Genomic DNA, 27,623 nt, shown 5'->3' on the forward strand with positions numbered 1-27,623 from the left:
CCAATATGAGATGTAGCACTCTTTTGCTTTTTCTTTAAAAAAACCCAGGACACGGATTGAAATATTTTGTTATAACTGCAGCCCTATAAAAACAACCAAGTTTTATTTCTTTTGTAACTATTAGTTATCTATGAATATCTAATCTGTGGTGTTTCCACTTTTAGATGTAGAGGGTCAAAAATTGTTTTCAGTGTGCTTACTTTTAAATTATTAACTGAATATAAGCAAATTACTAAGTTTTTTTAAACTTGATTCTTGAAGGTCCTATAAAATTGAACTTTGTATGTTTTATACTGTAAGTATATTTTATACTGTATTTTGTACTCCTTTAAATATTGATTAAATTATACAAATAAAGAGTTTAATCCATAATAGCAAGTTTTGTATCTTTTTTTTTAGAAAGCAACAAGTTGATCAAAAAAGTAGTAAACCTAAGTGTTGGAAAGTATATTCAAATTCTTGGATATATAAAATCGTTTTCGTTGTTTTCGATATATGTTAAAAATTATAAAATTCGGGTGTTAAATATCTCAAAAAAAGTATAAATTATAAGCCCAAGTTGACAGTTATTAAGTCGGTCGAGAAATGTAGTATATAGAAAATTTAGTCAATATTCAAGTGCAGTAGGTTAAAAATTAAGTCAATCTCAACGTTAAAAAAATAACAGCTCATGTTCGTTTCGATGTGAACTCGTAATAAAAAAACTAAAGGTTTCGGACAGAAATCAAAGCAGTCACTTTCAACATTTAAAAGTTATCATCTAAAGAACATCTTTATTTGGTAAAGGTTACCAATATCTCGATAACATTTTCTAGAACGTTTAAAAAATTACATTCATTTTAAACTGTTAGCACAGAAAAAAATTGAGGATGTTTGAATAAATGCGGTTCACAAATGTCTTTGTGGTCTAAATGTGGTTTACAAATGTCATTGTGGTAAAGCGTGTAGACGAAATAAATGTAAAAGTAGAAAAACACCTAAAAATAGGTACTTACCGACTTTTATTTAGAACTAAGTATTAATTTTAATATATTTTTATGAGAAGATAAAATATTTCAAAGAAATTAATTTATTCATGTGGGCATCTAATAAAACTTCGAACTTTTGTTATGGTGGTACCTAAACAGAAGCATCAAACAACCATAGCTGATGCTTTTTTAAATGACATTTTAAATCTTTAACGTTTCTGCAAAGTTTTCTTTTTTTTTTTCCTCTTCATTTTTTGTGTTTAATAGTTACCCTGTACTTTTCAATAGTTCTCAATTTTAGGCAGTTTGGAGGATTTGCTGTTTTGCGATTTAAAAAAATAAAGTTCATGCTTATTTTGAACTTTTACAACAAAACAATTTTTTTTTTTTTTTGGTTTACATTTGTTAATCGTTGTACAATTTTAAATAACCAATAATAGAAATAGTAATATAAACTTACAACGATAGAAAATAGAACAAATATAAACAAGGTATCTGAAAGAATATCGCAAAGATCGTCAGAACCTTAAATAAGCATTTAACAAAGATAAGATTAAAAAAAATAAACTTTTACAAAATTGCAAGATAAATAATCTGTGTCTGAAGAAAGATCAAGAGGATCTTCTCATCAGAATTTTATACTTGAGTAAACCAACATATAAATTAAAAGTAAAAAGTATAAGAACAATAAATAAAATAAGTAGGAAGAAACTTCTATAAACGTAAACATGTATATAAACAATAAAAAAAGTAGACCAAAATATATTTTTAACTTTAACTAATAAAAATAACTCAATAAATTAACTAATGAAAGAATGAGGTTTTTCAGTTTTTTTTAATAAAGGAAAAAAGTAATAGGTACTTCAAAATTAAAATTCGGCAAAACAATTTTATTCCAAAAGTGTACTCGGTAGGTAATACAAAATTGATTAAAGTTTGTTTGACAAAAAGGTTTATTTACAAAAGTTATTATTTCTCAAAATATATTTACTGATTGGTTTAAAAGAGAAAAGATCTTTGAAGACAGCTAAGGATAAGTTATTTATCCACATATATACAAAACATAAAATATTAAATACATTTAACTCGGATATATTCAGAACTCTCATTTCAATTAAATAATGCTTCGAATGAGAGAAGTTTTATTATAAATAATGCTTCGAATGAGAGAAGTTTTTTTCTGTACTTTCCCAAGGAAGAATTTTTCTGTACTTCCTCAAGCAATATTGGCATAATTTAAATAACTATGTATAATTGAGTAACAAAGTTGGATTAAGACTTTCTTATTGAGATAGATTCGTGATTTATATAGGATCCCCATGTTTTTAGAAATTTTTGTACTTATATAATCAATATGGTGATTCCGAGTAATGTTTTCATCAAGATAAACACCTAAAAATTTTCTAAGAAAATCTCTTTTTATTTCCTTTTGATTGATAAAGATTTGAGGTAATTTTAATGGGAGAAATCGCTTTTTTGTAATTGAATGAAATAAAACCTATTTTGTTTTATCAGTATTAAGGTTAACTTGTTACACTTGAACCAATTAGATAAATGTCTGAGTCCTTTGTTTACTGTTTTATCATAGTTTGAAAAGAATAAGTTTGTGTCATTTGCATACATAATGCTTGTTAGTTTTGTAGCTTTATTTAAGTCATTTATATAAATTCAAAAAAGGAGAGGTCCAAGAGTTGAACCTTGTGGGACTCCACAGGTTATATTAGGAAAAGTGGGTTGATAATCATTGTAAAATGGTACAAATTGTTTTCGGTTAGATAACTTTTAAACCATTTTAAAATTATATTTTTTATTACGTAGTATTTGAGTTTATAAATCAAAGTATGGTGATTGACCGTATCAAAAGCTTTTGATAGGTCAATAAAAATTCCAAGTGTATTTTGTGATTTTTTGAATGATTTTGAGATATCACATTAAATTGGATAATTGCATGTTGAGTTATCTTTCTTGAAACCAAATTGATTGATGTAAAGTAGATTATTATGATATTATTATGAAGATATTATTATGAAAATATTTGTATATTCTGTTGAACATAATTTTTTCTAGAATTTTCGAAAATGCGGAGAGAACAGAGATAGGGCAATAATCACTGATTTCAGATTTGCCTCCTTTAAAAATAGGAATAATTTTTGCAATTTTTAATTGTTCTGGGAATACTCCCTGATGTATAGAAGCCCTAAAGATTTTAAAAAGAACAACTTTAAGTTGTTCAAAGCAATCTATAACCACGTTTCCATTAATTTGATCTGTTCCAAGTGCTTTATTTTTTTAAACTGATTGAAAGCTCTTTCAGACTCATCAAACATTAATTCGGAAGATAACTCATCTGAACAAATGCAATTATCCAGGGGTTCTAGATAATCAGGGATTTTTTCAGACAGTGTTGGTCCCATGAGTGAAATATTTGTTAAACTCTGGAGCTATAGTTTTTGGTTCATATAAACTTTTTTTATTGACTCTGACCATTTGTGGCAGGAAACCAGAGCATGATTTTTTTTTGCCAATAATTTCTTTCATTATTTGCCACGTGCGCTTTGTGTCGTTTTTAAATGTATTAAATAATTGGGAGTAATAATTTGTCTTCAGGTTTTTGCGAATTTTTTCAAATTGATTTTTCTAGTTCTTATAAATTTTTTCGCTTGAAGCTGTTTTTGTTTTTAAAAAATTTATATATAACTTTTGTTTTATTCTTATTTTTTAAAACCTTTAGTAATCCAGGGTGTATTGATATTCTTAGTTGTTATTGTTTTTTCTACTATTGGGAAATTAACTTTATAAACAGAAAAAAATGTTTTGAAAAAAGTTTCGTAAATATTTTCGTTATCATCAAAATTTATGTTTTTCCAATGCAGTAATGATAGTTGGTCTTTAAAAAATTTAATATTAGTCTCATTATAAATGCGTTTTTGTATTACTTTTTTGGTATTAGTGTTTCTCTTTGGGTTTTTTTTATTAAGTTTCAGGAATATATAAAAATAATCTGATTTGTCAGTTTTTATGATACCTATTTGTATAATATTATTGAAAATCAGTAGTTATAATATTATCTATAAGAGTTGCTGTGTTTATTGTTACTCTAGTGGGTCGATTTATTAAAGTAACTTACCCTGTTTCAAAAATTGCATCATAAAAATTCTTAATTTTGTGGTCGTCATTATAGAGAAAACAGTTCATATTTAAGTCTCCGACTATATAGTTTTCTTTTTTATAATTGGTTCCTTTTTTAATGATTTGTTGTAAGAACATGGTCAAGTTTTCGCTCACGCCGTCAGGTGGCCGATAACAACAGCTTAGTAAAATGTTTTAAGTTTGATTGTTTGTAATTTCAATAGTTACAATTTCTTTATCGCAGTCAGAAACGCTCAAGTCGTTCCTAAAACGATACTCAAAATTATCGCGATCATAAATTTTAACTTTTTAACACGATATTTTTTTAACTAATTGCCTGCACAAACCAAAACCCCTAGTCGATGTATGTATACTCATTGAATGTTCTACCTATTTATTCAGTTAATGTATGTACACTCCATAGACATTCGCGTAATATTTATCAGCTAGTAATAATACGCGTAATATTTATCAGCTAGTAATAAATTATAAATATATTTTTTATATAGTAATAAATTATAAATATATTTTTTACACTACGCAATTGTAATGAGTTATTATCGGGTCATCAATTTACACAAAATTTTAAACGGAATAGGTTTTTGATTTTATCATCATCTACCTAAAACAGTTAACCAGTTTTATATCAAGAAAAACCTCTTCCATTACCAGATTTTTGTTTGATCGATTTTGTTTAAAACATTTTTTTTGAATTCGTCACATGTTGCCGACAGAATACAAACACAATTAAGAATACAATAATACAACCACTGAAAAAAATGACGTATTTACACTTACACAGTTATTTCGCAAAACGCTTTATCTAAATCGTTCTATCATAGTCACGGCCTCGTAGAGAGCGCTTATTAAAAAACATTTCTAGCAAGATAATATTGCTTTTTATCAATTTAAGTGCAAGTAAAAATATCCTGGAGGATAAGGCGTATTACTTCATTCTATATTTATGCACTGATATTTACTTCAAGGCACATTAAAGTTACCGATGAGTGAAAATGTGAAAATTAAAACTAAACTTAAAATTTTTTTTAAATATAAATATAAATATAATTTTTTTAAAAAGGTCAATTCTTGTTATTACTAGTACTTTGACACGATTCTCTATAAAAAATGATGGATAACTAATTCTGCCAATGTAAAAATGGCAACAAAAACTATTGAAATTATTGCTACTAAGGTAAATATATTTATAACTTTTGATAAGATATATAACATAAGTTTACATAGCTTAGCTTAGCTTAAGATAGTAGAAAAGTAATCACATAAAGCTAAGAAAAGATATCAATACACGTAGTTTCATTCACTTTCATGCCAATATTACCGTGTCAAAAAGTCTACAAAAACCAAATTTATCTTTCAGGCGTGTCTGTAACGCCATATTTTGTTTTTAATTTATCAATTTGATCTTGCTTTTTGTCTTTATCCATTTTTTGGAACATCTAAAAAAAAAAGCAGTTTTTAAAATATAAATTTAAATACTAAAAAGAATTTAACAAATTAAAAAGTATTCATAGAAGGACAATTAAAAAAAAAAATAAAACAGTTAAACAAAATATATAACCTTGACAATTATATAACCTGGTTATGTATTCATGGTTATAACCTATAGACATAACCTGGACATTTAAACAAAATATAGTTTACCTTGTTAGCTTGATAGTATAATACAATTAGGTATCTGTTGCACACATTGAAACCTGATAAATGATCGCATGCATTTTTTGCATCAAATATATCTTCATAAACAACATAAGCTGTTCCTCGAGTCTCTTGAGTGACGCCACTATAATGCAACAAAATAAAAATTTTACTTCAATTTAAAAATATAAATTTGTTAAGAAATTTTGTGCAAGATTCTCAAATACTTTTTCATAAAATAATGATTCTTGATGTTTTTTGTTTGCTTTATGAATTTTTAGTTAAATAATATTTTTGTTATCTAAAACTCTTCAGAAGTTTTTTTAATACCATTTTCTTGCGTGCATTGTGGATGTTGCACTAATGTGAATGAAAAACTAGACTTTCCCTAGATTTACTAGGTCCAACGCTGAGAAATCTAGAGAAACAGTTATTTTAGATTAAAAACAGGGTAAGGTCATTTTATTTTTGCACAACGATTTCTATTTTAGATAAGACACTAAGTACATGCCACTATAATTTTAAAAGTTTTTCCCTGAGTATTCCATATTATTTCCTATATATATATTATATATTTATATATATATATATATTTATATATATATATATATTTATATATATATTTATAAAAATATAAATATATATATATTTATATATATATATATTATATATAATATATTATATATATATATATATATATATATATATATATATATATATATATATATATATATATATATATATTATATATATATATAAACATATATATATATATATTTATATTTATATATATTTATAAAAATAAAAATATATATATATATATATATATATATTATATACATATATATAAACATATATATATATTTATACTTATATATATTTATAAAAATAAAAATATATATATATATATATATATATTATATACATATATATAAACATATATATATATTTATACTTATATATATTTATAAAAATAAAAATATACATATATATATATATTTATACATATATATATATATATTTATAAAAATAAAAATATACATATATATATATATATATATATATAAACATATATATATTTATACTTATATATATTTATAAAAATAAAAATATACATATATATATATATTTATACATATATATATATATTTATACATATATATATATATATATATATATATATTTATAAAAATATAAATGTACATATATATATTTAAAAATATATATGTATAAAAATATATATATTATATATATATTTATAAAAATATAAATGTACATATATATATTTAAAAATATATATGTATAAAAATATATATATTATATATATATTTATAAAAATATATATATATATATTATATATGTATATTTACAAAAATATATATATATATATATATAAATATATATAAATAATTTAAATAGATTCTAAATGTACTAAATACAATGAAACAATGCAAATATTTTTTATCAAAACTAAAATGGAACACAAAAAACAGTTTTTAGTAAGAAACTTTATCAATAAGTTTCTTCTTTGCATTTAATAGTTCTAAGACTGAATCTAACTCCATTGATTCTTTTTCTGTTTCATCACATTTTCGTTTTAAAGCAGTTGCTTTTTTAAGCATTGTTAAATCATTATTTTTGTCAGCATCTTCAACAGATTGAATAAAATCTTTGTTTAATATACAACATGCTGTTACAAGTAAAGTCTTTTTTTTCTTCTACTTCTTCAATTTCTTCTAATAAGATCGCTCTTTGGTGGTTTGATTTACACTCTTTCCTTGAATTAATTTTCTTTGCTAAACTCAATTGGTACTGTTGTCTGGCTGACTTAACTGATAACATTAATGCATTTGTGATATTTATAGTATCAGCTTGAACTTTTTGAGAACTCATATGATCTCTTATAATGCGATGTGAAACTATTGAGTCTGACTGAATATTTTCGTTTAGAATTGATTTGTTTATGCTGAAACCCCTTTCTACAAAAGCTTGACCATGACTTACAGTTAAAATCATTTTGATAATATAAGAAAGTTCCTTATGTTGGCTATATCCAGTTGATGAAAAAAGAAGGTATCTAAACAAGTGTTTTTTTAATCAAAATTAAAAAATTTTTCTATATTTGTTTTCATGTCATTTCTTAAAAGTAAAGAATACTGAAGCATGACTTTATCACTTTGTGTTGCAGATATAATCTTTAAACTAACAAGATAATGTAACAACTTTTTTAGTTTATTTTGATTAAACTCGATTGATGATGCTTTGAGCTCGATTGGTTCAAAACAACTAGTGGGATGCGTTTCAACAGATTTTCCATGGTTTTTGTGAGAAATAAAACACATTCATTTCTAAACTGTTTTACTTCATTAAGAGTAATTTTATCTTTTTTTAATAGTTCTTTTATTGAAACTTCGGCAGCAAAACCTATAACATCTTTCCTGTGTAGCAAATAATCTTTTTTATAGAGATCTAATTTTTTTAAATCACTACCTCTTTTGCAACTTTCAATTACTGTTGGTTTAATGAATAAAGTTAAAATATTTGTTATCGATTCTCTAAGATCATTGTGCATATATGGAATCATTGGTTGATCGGTCTGATAGAGTGTCAAGTAGGTTTTGAACAAGCTGGCAACATAACTGAAAAATTGTAATTTTGAAACAGTCAAGAAGTCATTCAACGCTTTTTGAACATTAAAAAAACTTTTTGAGGAGGGCTGCTTGGACTTTGTTAATTTTTCCCAAAATCTAATTAATTTTACAATGTTGTCCCATATTTCAATTAAACGATCTGAAACAACTTGGTCTTCAATCCATCTAGTTGAACAGAAACTTAATGGATAGCAATTTGACCCAGTGACACTGCTATAGTCATCTCTTCTAGCAGGAGTATCATGCAATATTTGATATGCTCTCTTAAGAATACTTTTTAAATTCCATGATGTAGACTCAGAACCAATCTTAAAAGCTCCGTATATTGAATGCAAACTTCAACTCCCAATGTCAAATAAAGAATTTAATTCACACTCATTAGAAAGTTCTGTAAAAAACTTCCAATTTGTATTAGGCCCATCCATAGATACTTGGATCCTTTTTGATAAGTCCAGACATTCTATTTCTTTATTAAAACCTTTAAGTATATGTACTGCAGAAGAGTGTCCAAGAAAATCTAAATTCAAATATCTGACATTAACCTGGTTTTCTAGAGTATTCCAAAATCTAACAATATCCATTTGACAATTTTGTGTAACTTTGTTTAAACTTTCATCAAACGAGACAACATAACATGGTGAACTTTTGATGGTTTCAAGAAGTAATGATTTAAAATATGGTGCTAACCCAAAATTATTCATATACCCTATTTTTGTTCTTCCTAATGTTAGTCCTTTTGCAACTTTACTATCTGGAAACATACTAGTAAATAATTGGCTCATATTAGCAGAAGCATTGTTTGACAATCCATACATAACAGTTGCAAGAGCCCATTTAATTTCAGATCTTGTTTCTTCATTAGAAGCAACAACAAGTTCTAAAGTTCTTTGACCGACTGCCAGGGGTACTGTTGGTGTAATAGTAGAATTTTTTACAACAGGTTTGAAAAAATGACTTCTGGATTTAGCTAAAACATTAACTTGGTGCTTTTTACCTTGATTAGGAATCTTAACTGCCTGAACTCCTATATTTGACAAGTTAAAGGTTTTGCAGCAACTGCTGTATCTAGCAAATTTATTGTCATTAGTCTTTATATAGCCATTCTTTATACTCTGGGTGAGTATGGCCAATCATTTGAAAACAATGTTTGATCCATTTTATTTATTATTATAACTCTAAAAAAATGCATTCTTCTTACAACCATATTATATATTTATAGATAAAATGATTACAAATTATAAAATTAAATATAATACATTTTATATTATTTTATTTAGGGTCCATCCATAAAGGATATCACACAAATAGGGTTGTGGTCAAGATAAAAAGGGAAAAAAAGCACTAGGGAAAAGAAGGGGGTTATCAGAAAAGGATGTCACTTTCTAGATTTTTATTTCAATGTTTTTATGAAGTTATTTTGAGATAAAAGTTTTTATTTTATTTTTCAAAAGTGTGGCAACAGTCTCAAACATCATTGTGAGATTAAACCAAACCAAATTTAAAATAAATTGTACAATTATATAAAAAATTACTAATAAAATACATTATGAATTTTAACTAGTTTAAACTACTGTAAATAATTTGATAAATAACTATTTTAAAAAAATGGGAAAAAAAATTTCCCTGAGTATTCCCTGTTTTAAAGAAAAAAAAAATTCCCTGAGTTTTTCAGGTTTTCCCTGCATGCTATTTCCAGGTTGAGTGGCAACCCTGAAGTACATGAAGTACAGTTTGTATGATATTTAAACAGTTTATTTAAACAACAATACCATAAAGTTTCTGGATGATGTGTTGTTAATGAACTAAAACTATATATAAATAATTAAACTAAAACTATATATAAATTAAATAACTTAAATTATATATAAATTAACAAACTAAAACTATATATAAATTAACAAAATAAAACTATATATAAATTAATAACAGATAAATTTAGATTAAGATTATCATTATTATGAAAACCTAAAAATTCATCTTTTGTTAAAGTAGACTTTTTCTAAAAAAACATCAACTTTATTAGATTCCTTATCAATTTTAATAACCTTTATCCAGAAAATTTAGCAATGATGTTCTCATCTGACGATTTGTTTGCAAAACAGACATAAAATCTGTATACTAACATTTTAGCGGTAATGTCAAAATCTACAACGAAGTGTTAACAATCAGGATCAAGACCATCATGATTAACCAATTACTAGTAACATGATCCAGCAATTAACCTAACATGATCCAATTACTAGTAACATGATCTAGCAGAACTTGCAGGGCTTAAAATACTTCCCTGTTTAGGGACTTATTTATCAACAGCTTATTGATTAGGGCACCATTGGGGTTGTCCAGGATTAGTATGAAGTGTCAAAACATCGTGAAGTGAAGTTTTTCCCATTATCCTATCAATAACATGTCTAAAAATAATTTTTACAGATTTTTGATAAGTGATCCTGAGGTCCCTCAAAGCCTCCAAATTTGAACCCTATTTTCAGAGCAAAAATTAAAATCTTTTACATTATAAAATGTTATAATTCTATAAATATAACAACATAATTTAAACAAAATCATGTTTAATATAAAGGTAATCAGATCTAAAAAAAAAGATAAGTATATGTTACATTTAACATTTTAACTTAAAAAAAGTAAAATGTTTTAGTCAATTTTGTGACCAAATATAACAAAAAGTGAAGGACTTTATAGTCTTTACTTGAAAAATTAGTAATTTACTTGAAAAGTGTTTAATCTCTTATACTAAACAAACTCATATAGTACTTAGTACTACACTACAGTTTCACAAATTTAGTGTCTTTTTATCAAAACTGGAATATAACTTTGTATGCTGCTCAACACCCTGCAACAACCATGCCATTTCCTCAATATCAGTTGGATGATTGTAGCAAAATCCGAGATTAACTTGACACCACGCTCTGCTGCATCATTGACAACTTTACCTCTACAAACAAATTGTTCTGCAACTCTAAAGCCTGGTCTGAATTCCACTGCTCCACTGGTTTGGAAATCCAGCCAGTGCTCACTTTTAAAATGTGGAACAACAAATGAGATTTAGGCCCAATCAAACTTGTTGAGGTTGTTTCACTACCAATTTTATTGAATACTGGTTTACCAAGGCGGAAGTTTTCTGGTATTGGAGTCAAGAAATTTATCTGCCATTTCTTTCTTTAGTGCATGTGTCATCAAAGGATGTTTACTAAATAAAGCAAACGACACAACTTCTTCTGACAAATACCATTGATGATTACGGAGTTTGTTAATCACAACGTTGCTTCTTGTTTTAGATTTGTTTCAAAATCAGGATCAATTTCAGTTTGGTCATCTTCCTTTAATTATGTCTCAGAATAATATTCTAGCAGCAACTCCTTTGACCTGTTCTTCTCTTAAAATATACAACCAGCACTGTTCTCTTTCTGTAACTCTTGCTTCACGTGGTTGTCTTACAAATTTCATTTCGGCTTTGGTTTCAAAAATGTTATCATGTTTATCCATACATGCTCTTCTTATCTTTTTGTCTTCAGTACTTCACTGTGGTGGTAGATTGCGCTTTTTACTACTTTGAGTCAATATTTTTCTAATAAATTCATTGATAAAATTAAATTTATTCTTTTACTAAACAGTATCAAAACTCGAATAATATCACTAAAAGCCACTAAAAACCAATCAAAACTTTTAAGAAATGATTTTCAGATTATTGCGATTCTAAAGAAAACAACAAAAAATGCAATTCATGCAAAAAATGGGGAACATGTTTAGAGGCCTTGAGGGACCTCAGGATCACTTATCAAAAATCTGTAAGAATTTTTAGACATAGTATTGATAGTATAATGGGAAAAACTTTACTTCACTACGTTTTGACACCTCATACAATATCTCAAGTTCTCTAATAATTTAAAACATGACTATAGTACCTAAAAATATTTAATTTAATATTTTAAATATTAAATTCAATATTTTTAAAAACAAATTATCTCAATCTTTTACAAATAATCAGTGGTCTTTAACTTAGTAACATTTCATCAGTTGAACTTTACCTTTTGTAAAATTCGCCAACCTACTTGCTCTTTGTGAGACTAAATCAAAACTTGGTTGTTTCATCTTCACATCTCAGTGTAGATGGTTACTATTCTTTGATTCCCAAAAACTCTAATAGTCACATGCTTGGCTTGAACATATATCAACAATTCACCTATTTCTTATGAATTCTGGTTTAAATATTTAAACAATTTTTTTATGTGCATATTATTTATTCCCTCTTAACTTAATCATGCTTGAGATGTTCTTTATGGTTTTTCTTAATCCCATGACTGCACAGTTTTCAATGGTATTTCTGATCAATTTAATCTAGCACTTTCTGTTTATTTATCAGTGAATTATTTATTATTGGGCAATTCCATATGAGATCATCCAAAAAAAAAAAAACATTTTTGACACCCTTACGTCTCAGAATTTGTCCATTTTTGCCTAACTTGCAGTCCATATTAAAAAAAAAAAATAACTGCAAAAACTTTAGTTAAAAATACACATGGGTTCCAGAGATATCGTCAGTTGAAATAATGCTGACTCATCATTTTAGTGATTATCTGAAACTACAAGGTAACTTTGACATATAGTAACTTCATAATGGCTTGGGGAAATTTCCTAAAATTTGGTACCCCAATAGATTTTTACTCGAGGAATCTAAAAAAAGCACCCTCAAGACTCGATGTCTCAGGAAATGCCTTGTTTATTCAATTTTGTTCAAAATTATTGACTTAAAATTCATGATTTTTGGAGGGTCTTGAGGGTGCTTTTTTTGAAGTTTATGATTTTTGGAAAACCTTTGGAAACTTTCAATAGTGTCTTTAGCAAAAGCCTATCATTTCACCTCTCTTACATGGGTCTTTTAAGCTAAGATAAAATGACTTGCAATGATTTTTAGCGCTAGTCTAGAAATAGGTCCAACTACATTTACAATGTGCTTTTGAACCTTGTCAAAGAGAGAGAGATAGGGTCCCATCAGAAGAACCAGCCCAAATATAACAACAGTAATCTATTAAAGAATAAATAAAAGTTTCGTGGGTAAATTATGGAATCAGGAGTAAAAAATGGTGAGCACAATAAAAAAAAAAAGGGAAAGCTTAGATGCTAATTTACACCAAATATCAATTTTGATAAACAACCAAATATCAATTTTGATACTTTTAAATTCACTGTTGAATTCAAGTCTGCTAGTTTGTTTACAATTCTTATCTTTGTACTTTCAAACAAACGATAAATTCAATTTATTAGAATCTTACATTTATTATACTTGAATAAGAAGGTATTAAAACTTACATTTATATAAATCTTTATAAACATATAATAATAATAGTAATAAATAATCAAGATTAATAAGTTACTGATAAAACTCACAGGCGTACTTGTCGAATAGCTCCATATTTTCCAAAAATATCATACAACTCTTCTGCAGAAATTTTATACGGCAAATTTCTTCACAAAAAAGTAAATTTAATTAAAAGCAATACATTAGGAATTTCAAATGATTAAGCAAAGAAAAAAGAATATAGATATTGAAAACAAACAAAAAATTCAAGTTACCTTATATATAAAATTCGATTAACTTCTGGCGGAAGACGAACCTAAATTGTAATTAAATTTTTTATAACTAAATGTTTTTTTTTATTAATTTTTTGCGATAAAACCTATTACAAATATGATAGTAAAATAGTTAAAATAATTAGTTATCCTTTTTTTAGAAAAATGTAATTTTTCAAAAAGATTTATTAAAATTTTTTCTTTACAATACATCAATTTTAATTTTTTTTAAGTTTTTACGCATTAAAAATAAAATGTTTAGTTAGGTGGGTGTCTTTTTAAGTTAAACATGTTAATTAGCAATACAATTAAATTTATATAATTAATAGAAATAAAACAATTAATTAGAATAAATAATACAATTAAGAACAATGAAGTGAAAAAAAAAAAAAAAATATCATTCTCTACATTTTTTGGTATAAATGCACTTATCATTAAGAGCATACAAAACACAGCTTTGGTATTTTCAATTTTCACATGTAAACCAGTCATTTTCATTTTTTGGATTCTTGATCCATTATTTTGGAACTTAATAAATTAAGTTGCTGGAACAAACTAAATTTAATGTGGCAGTAGACTAGTAGTAAACCACTCATAATCAAGAGTTTAAATCTACCTAATACTAGAAGTACTGGACTCATCTTGATTTATACATAATACAACTACTTGAAAATGATAAATATGTTGTTTTGCATTCATTGATATTTTATTGTAAAAACATAGTTTTCCAAAATACTAGCAACTTTTTTGAAACTAATTTAAAAAAATACTAAAACCAATAATTAATAGTATATCCTTTACTTTTTAGATTCATAATACAGTGCGTTTCATAATTATAGCCGCACACATAATTTCTTGAGATCTTTATATAATACAATAATTAAATAAATATTACTCATATTATTTTAAATATGTAGGTAAAAGAAATTAAAATGTAGGTGCAATAATTATTTTTGTTTTAGTGGACGCAATAGCGCAAAATCAATTTTGCGGGCATTTCATAATTATAACCGCACTTGTAATTACTTTTATTTAAAATGTAAGTTAACTTTAAATATGTGTGTTATGAATGCTGTAATGACTTTTTTATTTTATATTACTATTCCTTTCCTAATTCATTTATTTATTTGCTCATTGTAGCAATATGCCTCGCGGAAAAACATTAACTGAAGCTGAAAAAGCCCAAATACAAATTCTACATAAAAAGGGAGAACCCAAACGTGAAATTGCTCGACAAATTGGACATTAAGATCGCGTAGTACGAAATTACTTGGCTAGTCCAGTAATTTCGTACTACGTGAAAGCTATCAGCGTTTATGAAGGGGCTTTATGTTTTGAATTAGCTCCTTCAGGTTAAAATAGATAAGTCATAAGTTTTCAATAGGATTGAGATCCATTAATTGAGCGGCTTCATTACTTAAACTATTGTTTAACATGATTAGATTTGTGTTTAAAGTTAACTTACATTTTAAATAAAAGTAATTACAAGTGCGGTTATAATTATGAAACGCCTCGTTGAAACATCCATTCAGTCAAGGCATCAGCATGAGAAACCATTGTTTCTTCAAGAATATAATGTTAAACAAATTGATCCATAATGCTATTTATTTAATGGATAGGTCTCCTTTAAAAAAAAAAACAACCATAAATCATGAATCCACTTGTGTATTAAGTATCCAGACATTTACCTTTCAAATTGTACTTAGACTTATCGACCTACAATACTCTTATCCCATCATTAAATTAATAATGAATTATTAATTTGATAGCCTAGTGTCTATGAGCAAAGGCTGCTCTGCAAAAAAAAAAAAGCACAAAAATCCTGTCATAACCACCTGCAAAGTGTATTTTTGGACACTAAAAATTTCAGTTTTTAAATGGTACCATTAGCACTGTTGAAAGGATTATTTTTGACATAAAGAATAATATTTTTAGCAGTGACATGGTTTGTGTGGTCTTCCTCCCTTACATGTACCTCCCTCCACAAACCATGTCATTACAAATGACATGGTTTGTGTGGTCTTCCTCCCTTATATACTGTTTCTAAAGGACTGCCTTTAATAAATTGTTTGATTAACTGAATTGTGATATGAGTAATTCCATGTCAAATGACCCAGGTCATGTCACACTATATCTCTGATTTTGCTGATTTTTATACAGTTGAGAGTGCTTAGTAAAATAAGAATTCCTTGAAAATTTTAGCCTGTGGCTCCAAGAGGACTCTGAAATATGACAGTTTTACTTTAGGCAGATAATGGCCAGGCCATTAGGGGAGGGGGGGGGGCTGGGGTAAGTGCCCCACTTTTTTGTAGTAGTGTCTTTTTTGTAGTAATGTAGTAAAGATCGATTTTTCACTACTTTACAGACCAACTGAAGCTCTGAAACTTTCAGCATTTGTGTAGTTCTGATGAATACATGTTAAAATTGCTTCCAGGGCAGACGACCATAGGCTTTATGGCCTGGGGCACTGGGGCCATGTCCGACTTATTTTCTCAAAAAAAATTTTTTTTTTGCATTTTCAATAATGTAAAGATAACTTTGATTTTTGGTTTGTACTTGTTCTGTTTTATTTAATTATTTACAAAGTAAAACACAAAAATGTAAAATAAAAATATATCAAGATTATGTTAAGATTTGCTTAGGGGTCATCAATAAATGTCAGTAAATATAGGGGGGGGGGGAGGTAGTGCTGGAAAGTTTGACACTAATTGACAATGGGGAGGGGGCTGTTGAGGCCAAAATGATGTCAATTTAAATTATTTCTTTAGTTTTAATGAGCAGATTTTAACGGTATTTACATCTACTAAATGATATAGAAATGATGTTTTGTTTGTGGGGAAATTAATATTAAATGCGGGGGAATTTCATATTATATTTTATTAAATTATTTATAATATAATATTATAAATTAATATAATAAGTTTCCCAGAGACATTAAATAAATAACTACTAACAAAAAATAAAAATTACTATCATTTTATTAATATATTACCATTTGACTGCAAATCAAATTATGTTAGAAATATTAACTCTTTGTATATAAAATTCACAATCGTTATTCGCTCCCTAGCAGATTATAAAATGTGGTTCAAAGTAAACTCATAAAAGTAAACTCATAAATTTGTCATTTTTTGAAACTAAATTGTCGTTATTTCAAATACGAAACTCTAATTGCTCTCTAGTTAATTGTAAAATGTGATGCAATGCAAACACATAAAGTCTATTGAAAATTTGAAATGCTAATTTCTCCCTAGCGGGTTAAAGAAACTCTTTTAAAAAGCTTGCGCTAACAATGAGCAAAATCATTATTCTGATTGTGATGTAAAAAATACTAATAAATCAATATTAAAATATGGATAAAACCGCATTACTTAACTTATTGATGGTCTCGTATGGAAATGCTCATCCCGATAAAAAAAAGGCTAATATCCAGAAAAAAGTCCATAGTATATGGAATTCATTAAAAGAAGAGAAACTGGTGGATAAGGATCTTGAATCAAGAGTAATGTATTTAATCAATTTATTTAATGAAAAGGCAATGAAGTTCAAGCAATTATTATTTTGGGCCGATACTCTAAAACAGTCTGCCCCACGTATACTCCACTTGAATTTGACAAGAATTCCTCACAATTTGTTGAGCCCACCAATGAGCGATCTGTTATTGATGATCAACAAAGTGCATTAACTTTGAGTTTGTTGACCACAAAAAATCAAAAAAATGCAAGAACAGTGGCTCAAGATCGACCCAATTCTGAGATTGCAGCTTTAAATTGTGAAGTTGCTGGGCTGAAGACTAGAAAGAGAAGTAAATTCATTGCTGAAGCTGAAGAGGAGGATGATTTGAAAAAGAAAAAGAAGAAACTAGCTCATCTATGTAAAGAACTGGCCAAAAAAAAGTATGATCAAGCTCAACAGAAGCAAACTAGAAAACTGAAAAAAGCTAGAATGGAGGAAATCTGCTTGGAGCATCCAGAAGTCAAAGAAAAACTAAAAATCAAAACGCATCATATTTCTTTATGATTTAGAGCATTAAAACTCTCGACGAATTGACATCCGAGATGAACAAAATTGTATTTGCAATCAGCAAGAGCGCCCTCTACACTCATTTACTTCCGAGAAGTTACGGAACATTAGAAGGCAAAAGGCACATCAAAACAGTCCCTGTTAGATTGATCAGTTCTCAGAATGAATCTCATTTAAAACATGTTGGCGGACTCTTTTGCAGTTCAACTATAAAATATGTGGAAGAAGTTTGTTCTGTTTTAGGGCTAGGTGAAGTGTGTTTCATTAGCCAAGACAACAAGACTAGAGTGCCAATTGGAATCACAGCAACCAAAAAATAGTTGTTGATGCATTTGGAGTACCGGGTAACTCTCCCGGACCACGACTGGGTCGTGGCTGCTAAACAAAAGCTTATACCATCTGTGTACGCTGGAATTACGATCAAAAAAGATGGTTTCGGAAAAACAGATGCTGTTACTTATTCTGGACCTACCTACATTGCTGTTCGACCAGGAAAACACGCATCCTCGACTGCATTTCGCTTAAGGATTAGACTTTCAGCAGCTCTTGGATATCAAAGAATTTGACTCTATTACCAGAGATCCTCAAGCTAATATGGTTAAGCCTATTGTTGCGTTTAGCGTCGATGGAGGACCCGACGAAAATCCCAGATACCAGAAAGTAATTGAAATCGGGACTCACCATTTCTTGAAGAATAACCTTGACGCTCTTTTCATCATGACGAAAGCTCCAGGCCGCAGTGCATTCAACAGAGCTGAGCAACGAATGGCACCTCTAAGTAAAGAATTATCTGGGGTGATTCTTCCGCACGAACGTTACGGAACTCATCTTGATTCTTAAGGTAATTACATTGACAAAAGTTAATTTGTAAAAATATTAATATAATTTTTAACCTATAATAGCCAACATATCTTTTTAAATCAGGCAGGATAATAGATGAAAATTTAGAAAAACAGAACTTTGGTTTTGCTGGACAGGCTTTGGCTGATATTTGGTCTGATCTACAAATTGGCGGTTATCCAACCATTGCAGAGTATATTGATCCAGACAAATCAAAGCTAGAGTCAAGGAGCCTTTTATTACAAGATCAACATTGGATTGCCGATTATCTTTGTACAAGTCAATATTTTACTCAAATTGTGAAATGTGAAAGTCGTTCTTGTTGTCGCACTATTAGAAGCTTTTACTTTACTCTAATTAGAGCAAGATTTCTTCCGCCACCTGTCCCTGTCAACCAAACGAGAGACAGTCTCAAAGCAGTAGATGTCTTAGAAGGAGAATTGTTTCCATCATTCGTCTTTATGCTAATCGCATCAAACATTGAAAGTATTCTTCCTCGTACTGGCGAAGGATTTCCAATTTTGCCGTATGATGCGTTTTGTCCATCAATTCAGTCTAGCCTAGCTGATAGAATCTATAAAAAGTGCAATATCTACTCTGCCTCTCAAGCTGTGTTGAAAAAGCACGCTTCTATCCATTCTTCTGCTATAACACTCCCTCTAATCAAAAGGGTCCAACCTGTTCGTATCGCTGCCAAGTGTCAGACAGAATTTTTGGCAGTCATCGCCTTGCAGAAGAGTTCAGAAATTGCTGAATGGTTAGATGAAAATGAAGTTGACGCAACGAATTTGATTGTACCTCAAGAATACGATATCCTTTTAGAGTGCAGAGAGCATTCACTACCTATTGTTTCAATCGATGATCACTTCAATAACCCATGGGAAGATTATATTAAAGATATATAATACTATTTGCTTAGTTGATTATTTAATGAGATATCGACTATTATATAATATAATTTGATGAGATCTACTATTATATAAATATATAATTTACTCAGAAAAAAAATCAATGGTTTTTAAGCATTTTTATTGTTTTATAGGGGGGGGGGAGTACACAAAAAATGACATCATATATAACGGGTGGCTGGCCAAAAATTGACAGTTTGACAAAGGGGGGAGGGGGAGTCAAAAATTTGAGAAAAAACACTGACATCATTTATGGATGACCCCTTAGATGCATCAACGGTCAAAATATAAATATGTCCAGTTGTTGTTACAGGTACATCAATGATACAAACTATGTTGGTAAGTGGAACCCAACACTCATCTGCTCTAGATGGCCAGAAAAGTTTGTTAAAAGGACCGTGTGGATGCATAGATGTCACCATAACATCTTGCTCAAGATTGTCAATTTCATTTATCATACCGATTCAATGAAACGTATCATATTAAAAAGGAATAAATTCACCAATTTTCAATGTACTGATGTTAATTTGCTGATTAGATTGAATACTTTGAATACCAGAAAAAGAAAACATGACTGTTATATTAAAATCTTCACTTGTTGGTTTAAAACTAACAGTATCTGTAGATTCTGGGATAAATTGATGATAGCTCCTAGTTCCAGGAATCATTCTACTTAGCTGAAAATGTTTTTTTAAAGTGGTTTGCAAATCTGTAAGTCTTTCTTTTTGATTCTTGAAAAAAATAATCTCTTTATTTCATTATCTGGTCATTTATGGGCCTTTGTAGACTTGCGTTTGCAGTTAATAGTTTTACAGTGCCACCAATAATATCACATGGTGACTTACCATGACTTGTAGCAAAAAATCAAAATCATCTTAATGGAAACAGATATTGTAAAAGTTTTGTGGTTTTTATACTGTGCATCACAACCATCTAAAAAATACAGAATCTTTAAAATATTAGGATGATTTTCATGCAAATCAAAATCTTATAGACACATGTACTCTCTTAAAACATATTAATAAAGATCATTGAATACAGAATGTTCAAAAACCGAATGGAACTAATATAAACCAAAATATTTTTTGAAAACAATATTTTCAGTTATCTTTACTTTATTAAAAATGCCAAAAAAAAAAAAAAAAATTTTTTTTGGAGAAAATAAGTAGGGCATCTCCCCCAGTGTCCCATCTCTCTGATCATCTGCCCTGGAAACAATCTTAACACACATTCATCAGAACTACATTGGGGTGATTCTAAAAATTGCCTAATACTTAAAAATAATTTTTTATATTCCATTTTATTTCATTTCATTTTATTTTTTATTCATTTATTTATAAAATACACATGTGTAGTTTTTGCTGACTTTTTTGCTATTTTATTTTTAAAGCCTAATTAGTGCTGCTTGCAAGCAAGTTTATTATCATTATATCATATTTTATTTTGCTGACTATCACTAACTTTAAACAAAAGTTCAACATTATTTTGAACTTAACAAGTTAACTATTGGAAATAAAAGTATGATAATCGTTTACAAGATAGTAATAAAGAATGAAACAAGGTATAAAATATAAAAACTGTACTCTTTAACATCCATAGGGCAGTTGTCTGCTTCGGTAGTTAGCCACTTGAAAATATCACTATGTACAACATATTTTCAAGTTTTTTCAAATTAACATTTTTTTTGCACTTTGCCTAACGAATATGCCTTTTCTGTTGGTAAAGCAGGTGGAATTTCAATAAAATTAGTCATATTAAAATTATTAATGGTGAAACTTATCCAAAAAATTCACCCAAATTGGTCAAACTGAAAAAATTTCGATATCCAGATGGGAAATTTTTTGACCACCTTAACTTAAAGGAGAGAATATTTATGACATTATCTTAACAGAATATTTTTTTTTTTTTTTGTTATTCACCTCCTCAAGGCCAAGAAGGCCACTACAGATGAGGAGGCTACTTAATAGTGGTTATAACCCTCTCTCAACTCTATAAATCCGAAACACAAACCTCGACGAACAAGGCCGCTGCGCGGAGAAACAAGTTGAGCGCGGTACTACCAGGGACGTGGTGGGGATCGAACTCGGAACCTCTCGCTTATGAAGCGAGCGCTTTACCACTACACCACTACCGCATATATAACGGGTGTATATACCGCATATATACCGGGTATATATGCGGTATTTATTGAATTAATTTGCTCTATTGAGCTCCCCATACTGCTCAGCAGTGTACACTCAATCAAAACAATGGATCAACCTTTTTATGTTTTGAAAGCTTTGATGGCAGGTTAAAAATGAATGACCCAGATTGGAAAATGTGTGATGTTTTGGAAGACCTTATTGTTTGACCATTGTTGTCTTCTTGTTATCTGACAAATTCCTTAAAAATCTAATTAAAGTATGATTTTTGTTTTGTCTGCAACATGAATCACTAAATAAAATAAGGTTCTTTACTGTTAGTGACAATTCATTCTTCATATAATCAAGCAAGAATGTGCAAACCTCATCTGGAGAATTTCTACCATGCCCCTTATGTTATATGTAGAACTTAGCTTCCTCATTTTTAACATTATCAAAATTTAAAAATTCATAGCTGTCTTATGTAAAATATTTCCTGAACAGGAAGATTTGGAAGGGCTAAATTTTGCATGAAGTCGAAAGACAATACAGCAGTTGAATCATTGACATTTTCTTTTAATATTTTCACTTCTTGGTAAAATATTTTGGCTCTCTTTTTGTGAACCATTAATTCTATGATAGCAGCCTTTTTAGCATTTTTATTCAGTAAAGGTGGCTTAATTCTTCGCATTTATTGCAAACATCTATTTGGAGGCAACCAAAGCATAAATTAGAATTTTTTCTAAATTTTTTTTTGAAGAAAACATACATGTTTTTTTTTTTAATAAGCATAAGAAATTTTTGAAACAGGCTTGGGTATGCTTAAGCAAAAAGTTAAAAGAAACTCAAAAATATGCTTATTTCAAGACTTTTTAAAAGTGCGTTACTAAAGGTTAATGGGTATAAGAAAAACAAAAAGTTGACTTATGCTCTGTATTTGCTTTAGTTCTAATGTAGCTGAATTAATGTTGTAGTATAATAATAAAAAGTAAAACATATACTATATAAATTTATATCATACTATATAAATTTGTTATCAATGAAATCAAAGATATGAACTTTGCATTCCTTCACGTTCAGACCAATAAAGGTGTCATCTGGAAGAATTTCGCAGGCAACTTCATTTATAAGCGTTATCTACCTCCACCGGTTAATTATCACCCTGATTTTCTATGGGTTGATCACTGCCAGGATCAATGATGGGGGCACTTTGTATCTATGAAGGCCCTCTGGTTTAACAAGCGAATCTTCTGAGTCATCAGAAGTCATTAAACACCCAGTCATCGCCCAACATTTCTTCCTTTGCTTGTCATACTTTGAAGTGTTTAAAGCTTTCCATGCTTCACCTGCCCAATGTGTAATCAAAATTTATCTCTCTTTTGCAATGTAGTGCATTTCATTTGGGTACATACTTGTAAGCTTTCTTACCATGAAGAACAAAGGGAAGTGGGCTCTGGTCAACATTGAGCCTTTGTCGATGTTGGTACCGCCCCCATTTTTTGTCCTAACTTGGATATTTAGAACCTGTTCTGATACATTTTTCTCTGTATGTCACATGCCATTTCTGTAATAATGGTTCCATTTCTTTCTTATGTTTCCTTTTGTTTCTTTGATTCGGTCTCATTTTTAACTCATTTTTTTTGTAAAAATCGAACTATAAAATGATGTTTTCCAAGTTTGGATCAATGTTTAACTGTATATTTCTAGCTTTACTCTAAAGCCAGTAAAAGTTAACAATATGACCTTTCAATCTGGCTTCTTGAACTATACGAAGTTATTTACAAAAATTCTTTGTATATAACTTCGTAGAGTTCAAGATATTTTGTAGAACGTCTTCCCTTCAGAAACAACTAGCGATAGGATGATTCCACATCTTTAGAAATAATTTCTTTTTTTTTGTGTTACACCAAACGACTCTGCTATAGTTTCTTGATTTGCCTCATAACCATAGGTGCTAATTGCTTCTGCTTTATAGGCAGCAGTATATTGGTGGTGTTTCATACCAGCTAATTTGCTAGATTCTTCCCTTTTTTCATTGCACTAACAACTTTGTTGACTATGCTATAACAATGTTATGAAAATAAGACTTAGGAATAAAATAAACATTTTAAAAATGGTATTAAATAAACTGCGCATTAAAAGCGAGAGGGAGAAATAAAAAGAGAGAGAAATTAAACACTTCAGAGTGACTCTTACACTTTTTCTGTTCAAGTATTGAGATTTAGGTTTTGCAACACAATGACTTCATTACTTCATAAAGTTGTTGCATTGCAAAACATAAACTTCCATTTTTGTTGTTTTTGTTGGTTTAAATTTAGAAAAATATATATTAAAAAGTTTTAATTAAATAAAATTTAAATCTTTTAAATGGTTTATCGAGGCTCAGGAATATGCTTACACATGCTAATTTTTTTTCCAAATCTGAGTCTCCATATGCTTATAAAAAAAAAAACACATGTATGAAACTTTTATTCTTGGATGTTTATTGCAAAAATTATTGTACAATATCATTATATTCAACTTTACATTCAAATACTTTTGCTATTTTTCTGGAATAATGACTAGTCTTCGCATCATACAAGTTAATATGATCATTTTTTTAAATACAACTTCTAAAATTTCATTAGAACCTCATTTTCTCTCTCTCATATCTACTAGTGTTTTAATCACAGACTTTTAAATCTGTCAATCTACAAAGTTGATTTGGTTTTATTCTATGTAATGATATAAACGTTTTGCAAATCTTCATTTTTCCTTTATATTTTCCCACTATTTCATTAGTGTTAACACTAAGTGCTAACATTAAGTACTAACACTACAACTTAGTCTTAATACAGCAAAAAAAAAAAAAAAAACATGAAGAAACTAAAATAACTCCAAAATGGTCTGTAAAAACAACAAGTGTGCAACACATGAGTTGTTTTTACAGACCATGTGAAAATCACATATTTGTCGATGAAGTAAGGTTAGTACATGTCTAATTTTTACAGAATATAGATTCTGCACATAAGGAACATTTTTTGAAATAAATTCAGAAAATAAAAAAATGGTACATGTATGGTTTTTTCAGACCATGATTCAGGTTGCATCTAATTTGGATGATTTTTTTTGCAAAACAACAAAATTTTAAGGATTTTTTTTTTTTTAGGTTTAATATCCATGTTATGGGATTTGGACAGGGGTCAATAATGTCATTTTTCATGTTAAATAGCATGGATTTGTTAAAGCAATTTTTTACAATCTGATGCACTTTTAGGTGTTAACCAGTTTTGCAAACCAAGAATGGGTATTTTAAACATAATACTTCCATCAAGAAATAAAAAATAAGATGACAGCTTAAAAAGGATTTTAGAGGGAGTTTTTGAAAAATAAAGATTTTAGATGATTTTAGAGGAGCTAAGGCCACCCTGTAATAATATCTTACAGCAATGTAAAATATTAGGTGCTTATTAGTACTGTAAAATAGTGATTTGGGGTGGTTATTAGTTCTGTACAATACCATAATGAATATTTATTAAAGTATCAGTGTACACATATTATAAGGAGTTTTAAATAAAAGTTGAATTTACAATAATTATTTATAAGTCTATATAGTATTTAAATATTAAAAAATTTGCAGCATTTTTATTTTTATTTATTTAGGGGTTTTGAGGGCGTTTCTATTAACCTCATAATTTTAACCATTTAAATCCTTGGTGTTATTTAAAAGATTATTGCAAAAATTAAAATGGCAACATTTTAAGTACAATAACACAGACAGCAAGCAGTCTTTAATTACTTATTTCAATTAAGTTATACTTTTTAGTAAATTCATTACCTAAGCTTGAAAAGGATGTGGCTTGTACATTTAGTATTTAACTTTTCTATGTTGATCCATAACATAGATCAACAGTGCCATGTGTTGATTGAATTTATATATTGTTTAAAATTTTGAAAATTCTTATATTATATTATATACTTTAAAGGAAAGTTAAACGTGGTGCAAACTTAAAACTAGAGTGGATTCACACTGATATCTTACAAGAATACTTTCCATAAATGCTTGGAAGGTTAAGACCATTTATGCTTATGACTTTCCAAAATAGGGAGAGATAATTCGTATTTCTCAACCCCTCAAAAAATGCTCATTTGTTTCGTACATAACTTTTACTTTTAAAAAAATCTACTTTATATCTATTCCACTGCTATTTTACCTAGTTTTTTACCTTTTTAAGTTTGTTAGCATTTTAAATAACATACTATTTTTAACATCCTTGAAAATTTGTTATGAAAAAGGAAAATTCATTTCAATAGGATACGGTTCAAATACTGTATATGTTTAAAAAAATGTATATTAAAATATTAATTATAAAAAATCTTTAAAAGTACTTGTGCCTTTTAAGTGACATTACAAAAGCAACTCACATTTGTTCGCCTTTGCATCGCCATTTTTCTGATTAGTAATTACGAGTCAAGTCTTCGCGAAATAAATTCGCGAATAAATTAAATTATTAGAAGAACAACGCGGCCTTATGAGTATTTTTTATTTTTACCTTATCATTTCCCAAATGTGACCCGGTAAACCACCGGGTCCCACACTTTACAAGGTTCAACGTAAAACAGGTGTTTTATTGGAGTTACACGTTTAGATAAGGAGTTTAGTTCGGGTGGTAAGTTAGTAAAAAAGAAAACTATAATCTAAAATATTTATTTTTTTAGTATTTTAATAATTTAAAAAATATTACGCAACAGTAATATTTTTAAAATTATCTTTAACTTTTATATTTTTGATAAGAGGTCGTCCATAAATTACGTCACACAATTTTCGATCGCTTTTGACCTCTCCACCCACCCCTCGTCACAAAGTTTGCTACTAAACGCTTTAGTAGCAAATTTTGCATGAGTCGTCACAAAACCACTAACTCTCTCGCCTCCCCTTAGTGCGTGACGTAATTTATAGACAACCCCTAAATAGTTCAGTGCTCGGTGACATTTCCAATTAAGTTCTTGATTAAAGGTCACTAATCTGCTTTAATTTGATTTAACCTGCTCTAATCTGCTTTAACTTGCTTTAATCTGCTTTAGACAATAATAGTGTATAAGCTAAACAAATGTTGGAAATTTCAAAGTAAAAGCTCAACTACATATTCAGAAGTTTATGTTTTTGAGTTTTAAATTATATGACAACTAAGTGCTTCTTATCCAGGTTTAAGAAAACTTTACAAGAACAACTTTTAAGAGATTCTTCTACCAAACTGCTTATTAAAAGTAGAAAATAATAACCATGTTTCATGTAAATTGGTATTAAATAGTTTGTAAAATTGGCAAGAAGAATCAGAGGAGAGCAAGTTCAAGAACTTCCTTATGCACAAAAGGGCTATTTTCATAGCAACAAATCTGTAAAAAACGTTGAAACGGCCCTAACCCTCCAATTTTAATGAATGAAAAGCGTTCACAAAAGTTATCCGAATGTTTCTTTTGCACACCTATAACACTATAATGCCAAAGGTTAATGACATTGCCGCACAATGCAGACTAAAAGACGTTTTAAGTTTACCCACAGAATATTAATAATCATATGGATAATCGCATACGAGAATTAGATAAGTTGCAGAAGACTGCTTGCGTGCACAATACTTTTTTATTTTTAATTTCGAAGGAGTAAAACATTTTTTGGAGGTTTACTCGTAAGAAAGTTGCGTTGTAAACTTGCATACGTATAAAAGATATTTTATCGCGACAAAGAAGACTTTTTTTGTTCTATGC

The 27,623-nt window shown here is 28.5% G+C and overlaps 1 protein-coding gene across 1 annotated transcript; it reads right to left on the bottom strand.

Annotated features, from left to right (window-relative positions):
• Window positions 1-5,288: 5,288 nt before the first annotated feature.
• LOC100199645 (splicing factor 3B subunit 6) lies at window positions 5,289-26,421 on the bottom strand. Its single transcript, XM_065788480.1, has 5 exons — window positions 26,283-26,421; window positions 13,991-14,031; window positions 13,805-13,882; window positions 5,760-5,898; window positions 5,289-5,554 (listed from the first exon to the last, which is right to left on the bottom strand). Exons 1-5 carry the CDS (start codon window positions 26,304-26,306, stop codon window positions 5,465-5,467), a joined length of 372 nt encoding a protein of 123 aa, XP_065644552.1. The 5' UTR covers window positions 26,307-26,421; the 3' UTR covers window positions 5,289-5,464.
• Window positions 26,422-27,623: the final 1,202 nt, after the last annotated feature.

The sequence above is a fragment of the Hydra vulgaris genome, chromosome 01 (assembly GCF_038396675.1).
Source record: "Hydra vulgaris chromosome 01, alternate assembly HydraT2T_AEP".
In the NCBI taxonomy this organism is placed as follows: domain Eukaryota; kingdom Metazoa; phylum Cnidaria; class Hydrozoa; order Anthoathecata; family Hydridae; genus Hydra; species Hydra vulgaris.

Excerpts from the sequence above, each read along its gene's own strand:
- LOC100199645 (XM_065788480.1), bottom strand. The coding sequence starts at position 26,306 with ATGGCGATGCAAAGGCGAACAAAT. Across the intron at positions 13,883-13,990 it reads AATCGAATTTTATATATAAG|AAATTTGCCGTATAAAATTT; the intron begins GTAACTTGAATT and ends TTTTTTGTGAAG. Across the intron at positions 5,899-13,804 it reads GCTATTCGACAAGTACGCCT|TGGCGTCACTCAAGAGACTC; the intron begins GTGAGTTTTATC and ends GTTGCATTATAG.